Source organism: Mus pahari, chromosome 18, assembly GCF_900095145.1.
Source record: "Mus pahari chromosome 18, PAHARI_EIJ_v1.1, whole genome shotgun sequence".
Lineage (NCBI taxonomy): Eukaryota > Metazoa > Chordata > Mammalia > Rodentia > Muridae > Mus > Mus pahari.
Genome location: NC_034607.1, coordinates 41025845 through 41038157, shown reverse-complemented (window position 1 = coordinate 41038157; position 12313 = coordinate 41025845). Strand labels below are relative to the sequence as shown.

General features: G+C 40.1%; 1 protein-coding gene across 1 annotated transcript in view; it reads right to left on the bottom strand.

The window, feature by feature from the left end:
* Nucleotides 1-12313, bottom strand: part of Ttc27 (tetratricopeptide repeat domain 27) — a 136542-nt gene that overhangs the window by 25714 nt on the left and 98515 nt on the right. The window contains exons 14-15 of the mRNA XM_029531208.1: nt 9894-9992; nt 3810-3862 (exon numbers count right to left, since the gene is read on the bottom strand). Of these exons, the coding sequence (XP_029387068.1) occupies nt 3810-3862; nt 9894-9992 (152 nt within the window). The remainder of the gene's footprint in view (nt 1-3809; nt 3863-9893; nt 9993-12313) is intronic.

Here is a 12313-nt window from a genome sequence, read left to right as displayed (position 1 = left end):
GAAGAGGAAGAAGAAGAAGAAGAAGAAGAAGAAGAAGAAGAAGAAGAAGAAGAAGAAGAAGAAGAAGAAGAAGAAGAAGAAGAAGAAGAAGAAGAAATAATCTATTAAGCCTTTGAACATATTTGTTTCAAAACATGCCTAGAGACAAGGCAAGGGTTTACCCTGGGAAAGAACAGGAGAACAAAGAGCATTCTGTGTATGTCTTATACCATATTATATGTAACTCAAGAGAAAACTGGTGAGTTGGAAAAGAACACCGAGGAGTCTGTCAAAATTCAGATTTAAAAAATAAACAAAGAGTGAGGAAACAGGAAAGACTAAGACTTAGATATAATTATGATAGAAATTCCAGAGTACAGGAATGCAAGTAAACGGCAGAATATATCAAGAGATCGTGGCTGAACATTTTTTCAGATCCAAGCAAAGATCCATATTCTTTGGTCAAAAAAGTGTACAGAATATCCTAAGCAATATAGACATATAAAGTAAAATTTCAAAACATGGAGATATCCAAATATTTAGAAAAGAATAACAATAGAAAACAGTAGGTATTTTATTAGCAACAACATGATAAAAAGCAATAAAATTCATAATAGTGCTAACATGCCAAGTGAAATTAAGCTAGCCTAAACTTTCATAACCAGCTAAACTTGCCACTCAAAAGGAAATGCAAAATCAAACACACTTAAATGTATAAAGACTAAGGTAATATTGACACTGGTCATAATTTAAAGAACTGCTAAAGAATCCTTTCCTTTTCAAAAAGGAAAAAAATTAGTTTTCAAAACTCAAACACACTGTTTCTATGGACGGTCTCCACCTTTCTTTATTCTCTTACACTGTTCCCTTGTAATAACAAGTATTTTTCAACAACTGATGGACTGAGACTCCTCTGTTCTCCTACTTACAAAGGAGTGGGCATCAAGTCATCTTCTTGAAGAGCAATTCAACAGACAACAATCAATGATACAGGGTATCTGTATGCACCCAATCACAGGGTCCTAAGCCCAAAACTTTAAATGGGGAGGACAGGGGGAAGGGAGCTGGCTTTATCTACAAAGCACTCATCTTGCATGTACAAGAATATGAGCCTGATTCCCAGACCTACATAAAAATAATGAGTATGGTGATGTCTACTTACAATCTCAGCTGGAGAAGTGGGGTCCAGAGGATCCCCGGGATTTATTGGCCAGTAAGTTTAGCCTAATTTGTGAGCTCTGGGCCAATGAGAAACCCTGTTTCAAAGATTTCTTTCTAAAGATAACATTCATTCTTTACATACATGTGCACACACAAAACACTGAAATGAATTGTTTGTGTTTCTCTCTTGGTAGGGATAGCTTTTTCATAAGAAGTTTCATCTCGGAGTCACTGGTCCAGCACATATGATGGAGAAGTGAGACTATGAAAGTTATACATGAAATGGGAAATGTTTCTAAAGGCCCTGGTACCTGGGGAGATCAGACAGAAAGAAAAGAAGGCACTGCAGTGCTCACAACAGAACAGATGAGACCATTTTATGATATATTGTTTTGAGAGAAACAGTAATAATCACACATAATTTCATGAATCAAACATTGCTTATGTCTAGAGCCACACCAAATAAATGAAAGAGGACAGCTCAGGCCACTCTAGAATATGACCTGGGTTCTGTTACCAGCACTCACATGGCACTCATGACTATCTGGAATTCCAGTTCCAAGGGGTTCCAATGCCGCCTTCTGGCCTTTGTGGACACCAGGCATGAACATGGTACACATACATACAAGCAAAGACTCATACATACACATAGAGTAAATATAAATAAATCTTTAAAAAAAAAAAAAAAGAAAAGAAAAAGGGCTGGTGAGATGGCTCAGCAGTTAAGAGCACCTACTGCTCTTCCAAAGGTCCTGAGTTCAAATCCCAGCAACCACATGGTGGCTCACAACCATCCATAACAAGATCTGATGGCCTCTTCTGGTGTGTCTGAAGACAACTACAGTGTACTTACATATAATAAATAAATCTCTTAGAGAAAAAAAAAAAGAGCCTCACTACATACAGGATTATGTCAGAAAAAAACTGACCAGATCCCACTATAACCGACTCCCACTGCCCTAGAGCACCAGGTATCCAGTAAGCATTAACACAGTCCATGGTAATCAAGAACAGTATTATTTTTAAGAGAATGGTAGAACAAACTAACATCCAAGAGCAGAGGAAGCATTCCATGATCTCAATGTAAAATGGCCTTAATATCTTCAGGAATATCTTGTGACTTCACGACAGATACATTAAGGCTTTGGCAATAGCAAACCTTTTCTCTCCCGTATCCTTCGCTCTCACAGCCAGTCACCAGCCCGTTGGGCTGCTGTTGGCACTGCCCTTTCCTATTCCACTCTAGTTACCTTGTGTCTGGGCTGCTTATCTGGTTTCCCAGCTTCCAGTTCACTCTCTACTCCAACTCATACACCGCCTCCTGTACATCTTCCTAAACACTTCTCTGCTGATTTCCCTTCCAAACTCTCTGGCTGTTCCCTACAGGATGGTCTCACAGGTGATCGGGAGACACAGTGAGTTGAGCCCAACCCACTTCTCTTTCCTTCCTTTTCATTAGATGGCTCACACTACTCTACAGCTAGACTATTATTTTACTGCCACTTGCTAAAATCCACTCATTTATGTCACTCTGCATTTGGCCACATCACTTCCTTTGTCCAAAAGGTGTCCTATCTTTTCCACACGTCCTTCCAACCTAGCTTTATGACAAGACAAGCATCTTTGAACCAGGATCACAAACCTCTTCTGAGATCTTCACAGGGCTAAGTAAGTTCCCGACACACAAAAGGTGAATAGACATGTGCCTATTCTACTGCAGCTCCCTTTACATTCTCATCTCATGTCACCACAAACAGCTTGTATCACTAATCAATTTTGATGATAATACTGCAGATCATTTTATTTCTTCAGAAAAAAAATGGGTCATATTCACATCCCATAAACAACCACCAAACCCAGACACTAGGCAGATGCCAGCAAGAGCCTGCTGACAGGAGACTGATAGAGCTGTCTCCTATGAGGTTCTGCCAGAGCCTGACAAATAAAGAAGTGGATACTCACAATCTTCCATTGGACAGAGCACAAGGTCCCCAATGAAGGAGCCAGAGAAAGTACCAGGGAGAAGGAACATCAATATGAACTAACCAGCACCCCCAGAGCTCCTTGGAACTAAACCACCAATCAAAGCATGGTGGAACTTGTGGCTCTAGCTGCATATGTAGCAAAGGATGGCCTAGTAGGTCATCAATGGGAGGAGAGGCCTTTTGTCCTATGAAGGTTCTATGCCCCAGTATAGGGGAAGGCCAGGACCAGGAATGGGAGTGGGTGGGTTGGGGAGTGGGGGGAGGGGGGAAGGGATAGGGGATTTTCAGAGGGGAAACTGGGAAAGGGGATAACATTTGAAATGTAAATAAAGAAAATATCTTTAAAAAAAATTATCTAAGACAAACAGTTAATAAGAAAACTACCAGTTGAGTTGACCAACTAAAGGTCTGGTTGTTTTGATTGTGTAATGAAATTTAGGGTGAAAAACTTCAGCAGCAAATGCCAATTTCATGAGATATTTATCTTATTATTTATAATGTATACATCATACAATAAATGTTTTCAAGAATTAACTATATAATCAAAATTCAACAGTTAATTAAGTTATTCTAACTTATATAGAAGGATAGGAAAGAGTTAGACACAGATTTAAGTATTTGGCTGGAGAAAACCTTACAATTTTAAGGGAAACCAAGTTCTTCATATTTGTCTCAGGTACTTACTTTTGCTTTAATCGAATATAGGAAGTAGATAAATTGTTCCAAGCCTCAGCATTCTAAAATAACAGATACTCCAGTTAGAGAATGTTCTTAGGTAAGGCACTTGCTAAAACCAAAATATAACCCATTTTCCTAGTCTCTTATGTTCCCTTAAAAAAAAAAATCACAATTTTTAATAATGTATTTGAAAGAAAAAAGACATAAAGCTAAATTAAACTTTATTTTTATGCCTTACAAAAACATTTTAAAAACCTAAACCAATGACATAGCCATCACAGTACTGACTCAGAGTTCAGTTAAATTTTTATTTTCAAGTTTTGAAATAGAAAATAGTTGGAAATTCACAATATAATTTAACTAATATGTCTATTTTATGTATTCAAGTAAAATCAAGACTTACATAAATATTGATACTAATAAGAATGTTATGAATTTTACTTTGTTCTGTTTTTTAATAAAATATAGTTCCTAACTGCCACACATAGAACTTTAAAATTAAATGGTACTGACCGCCCTTTCCAGATGTAGCAAAGCTAGTAACTGGCTAGCCTTCTTACCATAAAAATCTACACAGTGGACAAAATAGGAACTGTTGGGGAGTCAGACAGCAGCAGTGCAGGGGTGACCCAGGAGGGAGAAAGCACTCCGTGTGTCAGCAGTCAGCTGACACTGACTCTGTCCACAGACACTCGGCTCCCACACAGGCAGACACCAATCACAGCACGAAAGCCCACGGGGATGAAGAAAGGGAACCAGGCTGCAGGCCTGAGAAGGTAGCTGGAATCTGTAGCTAAAAGCACCAGGGAGCAAGGTAAGAGAGCAAGTTCTAGAAAGTTCAGTAAGCACCCCGTGTCCAAGGCTGGGCAAAAAGCTTTACCACATGGCAAAATTTCCTGAGACCTGAAAAAAAGAATCAACTGTCAAAATGCTTTGTGCTGAATGAAAATTCTGGTGGCCACACAATGCCAGGAGTTTCAAGGTCTGACCAATCAGGAATAGAGTTCTGATTGTCTAAGCATGACACTCAACTCAGTCCAAGAAAGCTTACCTCCTAACAGAAGGACTGTCATAACCTAGGAAATGACAGCCCCGAATCTCTCCTAACCAAGCTTAACTCAAGATAATCCACAAGTACCTTAACTGAATATCAAAATAAAACTCTACCAGAGGGGAAAATAAGGAAACACGGAGACTTAACAGCCACACACAACATAGGCAGGCAGGAGGCAAATCCAACACTGAGGAGGCAGAGGCCGGAAGGTTTAGGTCAGCCTGGGCTACCCCGTAAGGTCAAGGTCCACATGAGCTATGAAGGGAAGACACTGTCTCAAACAAAGAGAACTGAAGAGGGATAGAGGGATGGACAGAGGGAGAGAGGGAGGGAGGGAGGGCCAAATAAATTAGTAAAGATGCAAAGCAGGAAAATTTCACACATAACCAAAGGAAAGATTAGTAAAAATAGAACAACAACAAAAAAAGCAAGAGCTGCTGACATACACAGAAAAGGACTTGTTAATGCTTATTAAAGTATATTCAAAGACTCAGAAAACATGAAGCCAATGAGAAAACGGACTGAGTGCAGGACAGCTGCTCAAAGGACCAAAGGGGAAGGAAATGCTTCAGCTCCACGTCTGCAGTGAACACAAGGGATGCTCTGCAAGAGGGCAGCTCTCGCCCTGAAGCTGACCACTGGGCAGTATGACAGGGAAGAGGCCGCACAGCTCAGTAGTATAAGATTCTTACAATTAGAGTGCAGAATGAGATGTGAAAGAGGCCAGGCAACTCAGTAGAGCCTGTGTACTAGGCGTGAGGCCCAAGTTCAGTTGTCATCACTACTACATTGAAGAAACACTAGCCAAAGATTCTCAAATTTGATGAAACTTATTGAAGTCCATAAACCTAAAAAACGTAAAAGTCCCCAAGAAAGGCATACACAAAGAAAAAAAAAAATACTACCTTTTTTAAAAGGTTAAAAAAGCAATCGTAGAGGCAGATATAATAAAGAGATATTATACACGAGAGGGGAAATGTGTCTAAAATACACCAAGTTAATATACAAAAGGCAATTATTTCTCTGCTAATATACTACAAAATAAAATTTAAACCAAGCAATCTCAACTCAGGTTTTAAACAAATTATGCCCATAAAAATATTTGTGTAAAATTTCCACAGCAGGGTTATTTACACTACTGTAAAAATGATGCAAAGACCCTTCAACAGGATGATGCATACATACATTATAGATGCCACAGGCATTAAAAAGAAACCCTGCTACTACAACTAGCAGCACACAAAATCTGAAATATATCCCAAGTCAAAGAAATCTGAATAAGTTCCTAATGTACAATTTAGTAAATATAAAGATACAAAATAACATATAATGAAAACCTTATAGCATAGCTACTAAGGGACACAGGAGAAGGAGTTCATGGTGACAGGAGGGAGGACATGAGGGAGCCACTGGGGACAACGGTGTTTTCACCATCTTAATTTAAAAAACTGTCCAGACTGTCCATTTGACTGTGTGCAGTCTTTAAGTTATATTGCACTAAAAGGACAAGAAAGAAAATGAAGAAGGTGAAATTTGATTACTATTTCAAAGATACAATTTACTGTGCCTTTGAGATGAAAGACCAACTCTGAAAAGCATGAATCCATTAAGCAAACACCTTTTATCAATATGATCTTCCTCATTCTGATTACACCCCTAAAAAAAAAAGTTAATTTAGCATTTCATACATTTATAAAAGCTAACTTCGAGCCCTCAAAGATGATCGTTGAGTAAAGCACTCATTGCATGTGCAAGAGAACCTGGGTGCAGAAGCCCAGAGCCCGTGTGCTGAGCATAGTGTGGTGAGCTGTACCTGTAACCTGGCACTGGGGGTCAGCAAGGGGGTCTCTAGTGCTAGTGCTCTAGGCTCAGGGGGAGACCCTGACTCAAGGGAACAAATGATGCCAACTTATGGCCTCCAGATACTCACACGCAGGTACACATATACTCATACATGCAATGTTCCCCAACAAATACAGTGAGAGGGAGAGATCTAAACAACCATATAGTAGGTTACATGCACACTGAGAAGACTAAACGTGATGATTTAAAAGCTGAGAACAGAGTCTATTTTGGATGGTATCAAACATCTGAAACATAGTCTGCTACCATAATCTTCCATTTTTGTTCATAATTTTCATGTAAGTTATTTGTGGACTACTAACAGTAATGCTCTATGGAATGAAATAAGAACTATGGTCAGATGCACAAGGGCTTGGCTTGGATTCTGAATGCAATAATATTGTGGCTAATAAATCTTCTGTCACAGAACCTCTGCATCAGTTGTTTGTAGGGTGGAAGAGGGGAGAGGGGAGAAATGAAGAGAAGGCAGAGGAAGCAAGAGCCTAGCAAGGTGCTCACTGCTAGGCCTAACAACTTGCGTTTGATAACTGACACCCATGAGGTAGAAAAAAAAAAAAATCAACTCCACAGGTTGCCCTCTGACCTCCACATGCATGCCACACCATGTATATTATCCCCCAACACACAAAATCACGGAGGGAGGGAGGGAGGGAGGGAGGGAGGAGGAATTTGGTTGGTAGCTAATCTTAGAAAAAGGAGGAAAGAAAGCAAGACAAGTTTTCCTCATTCATGGTGACATATTGCTGTGCCGATTAAATGAAATGCTTAGCAATATCTCAGATACCCTTTTTCTTTTTTTTCTTTATTTTATTTTATTTCATTTTATTTTGTAGAAGTTGATGTTAAAATTCAACATGGAAAACTAAGGAACCCTGAATGGCCAAAGCAACTGTGAAAGAGAACCCTTTCCTCTCCTCTCCCCTCCCAACTCTCCCCTCCCCTCTCTTCTCTTCTTTTCTTTCTTTTTTATTCCCTTTCCCAAGACAGGATTTCTATGTGTGGCCCTGGCTGTCCTAAAGACTAGGCTGGCCTCGGACTCAGAAATCCATCTGCCTCTGCCTTCTGAGTTCTGTGATTAAAGGCGTGTCTGACCATACTCACCATTCCAAAACCTCCCCTCAAAGCTTCTGTGAGTGGTGCTTAGCACACAGAGACAATAGCTGATTAAATCTAACTGATATCCACATGCAAAAGAAGGAACCTGAACCCTTCCTTATGCTATACACAAAACTTAAGGTAGTCTAGAGCTGAAACGACACAAACTATTAGAAGAAAAGGTAGGAACAGTGCTGGGATTATAGCTCAGTAGTCAGGCAGCTGCCTAGCCCCCCAAAACCCTGAGTTTAAGTTTCAATAATTAAAGAAAAGGGGGTAGAGGTCGGTCATGAGATCTTAGCTTTGGCAATGGATCAGAAATAAAGGAAAAAGAACGATGAGTCAGATGTCATCATTGGGCATGGCTATGCAGTAATCCTAGCTTTCAGCAAGATCATGAGTTCAAGGCCAGCCAGCCTGAGCTGCATAGTGAGATCCAGGACAGCACAGACAATAACAAGACCTACTCTCCAAAAATTCAAGCCAAACAAATACATTAAAAAAAAAAAGTTAAGTTTTTGGGCCAGCGAGATGGCTTAGTGGGCTAAAGTCCTTGCTGTACAAGCCTGAGGTCCTGAGCTGCATCCCCAGAACTCATAGGAGGGAACCAACTCCAGAGAGCTATCCTCTAATCTTCACACATGCCATACACACCACATACATACATACATACATACATACATACATACATACATACATACATAAGGGACAGAAAGGTGTCTCAGTGGGTAAAGGCATCTGGTATTATGCCTGACAACCTCAGTTCCCCGGCTACACATGGTGGAAGCAGAGAAGTGGCTTCATAAGTTGTCACATGACCTCCACACAGGTGTCATGACACTTGCACTTACACAGGCATGCACACACACAGATGCATGCACAATAAGTTGATCTTAAAAACAAAGTAAGAGAGGGGCTGGGGAGGTGGCAAAGCAGTTAAGAGCATTTGCTGCTCTCGCAGAGGATCCAGGGTCAATCTCCATCACCAATATGGCAGCTCACCACTGTCTCTAATGCCAGTTTCAGGGGATCTGATGCCCTCTTCTGGCCTTCACGGGCACTAGACACGCATGAAATGCACAGATACACGTGCTAGCCAAACATCCACATACATAAAATAAAATGTATAATTATACTTTAAATGGCACTATTAAGAAAGTGAGAAAGGGCTGAAGGGATGGCTCACTTATTGCTCTTGCAGAGAACTTAGGTTTGATTCCCAGAACCCACATGGTGGCTCACAGCCATGTGTAACCCCAGTGCCAGAGATCTGGTGCCTTCTTCTGACCTCTTCTACATGTCAGCACTAGGCATACACATGGTGCACATACATACATGCAGGCAAAGCATTTGTATACACAAAATAATTTTTTTAAAAAGTCAAAACACACAAAAAAATGGAGGGCGCTATCTACCATTCATAAGGTGCTTCATAGTTAGAATACAAAAAGAATCCTTACAACTCAACAATCACAAACAATTTTTCACATGGGCAAAGGATGTAAACAGACATTCCCCAAAGAAGACACTAAATCAGCAAATAAACAAGTGCAAAAATATTCAACATAACTATCCATTAAGAAATATACACTGAAATTATGAACTACCACCCAAGAGAAAGTAGCAAAGGATGGCAAAGATGCTGAGCAGCAGGACCCCTTCCTCACGGCTGCTTAGTATATTAGTAAGAAGGTCCTCTGGAAAACCCTGCCAGTTCCTCTAACGCTTGACTATATGACCCAGCTCTACCACGAGTATATACACTCAAGAGAAAAGGAAACACGGGACTACCAAAAGCAGGCAAACAAATGTTAGAGGCAGAAGCATTTCAGAAATGCACCAATGTAGAAAAGATGCAAATGTCATCAACTGGTAAGTGGATACAGTGATCTGCCCTAACAATAGAAGATTACCTGTCAATAAAAAAGGTAATGGAACACCAGTGCCGATTACACTATGTGTGACTATAAAACACTAATGTAAGTAGAAGAAATTAGCCCAGCTACTCTAAATGCAGCACAATTCAGATAACTTAAAGTCAAAGGAGCTGAAATAAGGAAAGGGGCAAACAAACTTACATCGGGTTCTAGAGTCACACAGCGCTGAAAGGCCTTTGCTGATCCGCCATAGTCTTCCAAGGCCAAGTAGGCACAGCCTAGAGAAAACCAGACCCCGAGCTGCAAAGTCAAAAGGCAGTGTTATTCAAACACAGGCACACATTCAGAAAAAGCAATCTGAACATGTTTAAGATACTACCAAAAATGCACTTCTATGCAGAATTCAGAACTATATACAACATTTGCTTTGTGTTGAGTTTAACTGTAGGAAATTTAGTGGAGATAAAATTTTCCATGAAAATTTCAAAGCTATTATAATAATAATAGGCATTGTTACATTAATATTATTAATACACTGGGTGTTAAAGGCAGCTTTATTTATAGGTCTTTATTTTTTTGAGTGTTTACAAAAGTATTTTAATGTATTTCATGAAACACAATTGATTTCGCACGCATTTCCATCAAGGCATTTTATATGCTAGAGAACACAGCACAAAACCACACACAAATCCCAAATTTTCACATAGGGAAGAAAAATATTCTAAGCAATTTCCCATGTTCAAATTTCTGATCCAGAGCATTAAGAACACAGTGTGTTAACACATTAGCTGTCTTTATCCTGGCTGTGCTGATGTAGCTTTAACTAATTAATTCTCACGATACTAAGCCATGAGGGAAGCCGCTATACTAAGTAGTCCATGTTCTTCTTAAAGGGATGCTAGTCTTTTTGAGCAGTATGACCAGTGTCAATATTCCACAGGTGCATTTGGAATTTAAAATCCCTAAAGCTCAGAGCATTACAAATCCAGTATTGAAAGTTGCTTAATTAGCCCGCTTGGTTCCTATGCCTTTTGACAGATTTCCAGAAGCTGTTGGGCTATTTTTAAACTATTGGGTACTCAGTCAACTCTCAGAGTTTAGGATGAGTCTTCTTCACAAAGANTGGGAATAGAGATGAGGAGGGAGTGAATANATGATTGTTACTTAGTAAGATAATTGAAGCTTCATTAACTGACTTGTGCTTTAATGCACCAGATATAATATCGCCCATGCCTTATTTAACATTTTGTTTATATGCTTATGGTTTTTTGGGGGTTTTTTTGGGTTTTTTTGTATTCATGTGTGTCTGTACAATGTATGTATGCACTCCCCATGGTGGACATAAGAGGGCATCTTATGCTCTGGTGTTTCTGATGGTTAATCAAACTGAGGTGCTGGGAATCAAACCCAATCTTCTGCAAGAGCTGCCAGTGCTCTCAATCACCAGGCATCTCCACAACCCCTTATCTTACAACACTTGTAACTGGACATATCATAATTGCACAGTCCTCAAATGCAAACAATGTACTGGCTTTGCTTGGAAGCACCAAGTGAATGCAAACATCTTCGCTTATCCCCCAACAGTCAGCCTTTTGTCCTCCATCCTCCCGCCCCTCTTTCCTTCTTACATCATGGTCTTTATGCTCATTCCCTCTTCTTTTCTCTACACACATCCAATCATATAAGTATTTCCTTGTGCATATGTGTGTGCGGGGAATGATGATATTCGTTCTCTTTTTCATCGATTTCAAACAGTCCCCCTGTCCTTTTTCCCCCCAGATTGTCATTTGTTTTCTCATTATAAGAATGAATGGCCTTTGTTCTTTATCAGTTCAGAAGAGATGGGGTTTACTCTCTGTATAGAAGCACGCTATACATTTGCATAAAATATGTCTTGTTGGTTTAGCTTGGTTTGTTTTTTTTTTTTTTTCCCTGTTGCTAAAAGCCTTTCTGGAGGAAGACATAAACTATATCTTCCTCCCTCTACGATTCGTTTTTTTTTTTTTTTTTTGATATTTTCTTTATTTACATTTCAAATGCTACCCCAAAAGTTCCCTATACATTCCCCCCGGCCCCTGCTCCCCTACCCACACACTCCCATTCCCACTTCTTGGCCCTGGCCTTCCCCTGTGCTGGGTCATATAAAGTTTGCAAGACCAAGGGGCCTCTCTTCCCAATGATGACCAACTAGGCCATCTTCTGCTACATATTCAGCTAGAGACACGAGCTCAGGGGGTACTGGTTAGTTCATATTGTTCCAACTCTAGGGGTGCAGCCCCCTTCAGCTCCTTGGGTACTTTCTCTAGCTCCTCCATTGGGGGCCCTGTGTTCCATCCAATAGCTGACTGTAAGCATCCACTTCTGTGTTTGCCAGGCACTGGAATAGCCTCACAAGAGGCCGCTATATCAGGGTCCCATCAGCAGAATCTTGCTGGCATGTGCATTAATATCTGGGTTTGGTGGCTGATGATGGGATGGATCCCTGAGTGGGGTAGTTTCTGGATAGTCCATCCTTTCATCTTAGCTCCAAAATTTATAACTTTGTAACTCCTTTTATGGGTATTTTGTTCCCTATTCTAAGGAGGAATAAAGTATCCACATGTTGGTCTTCCTTCTTCTTG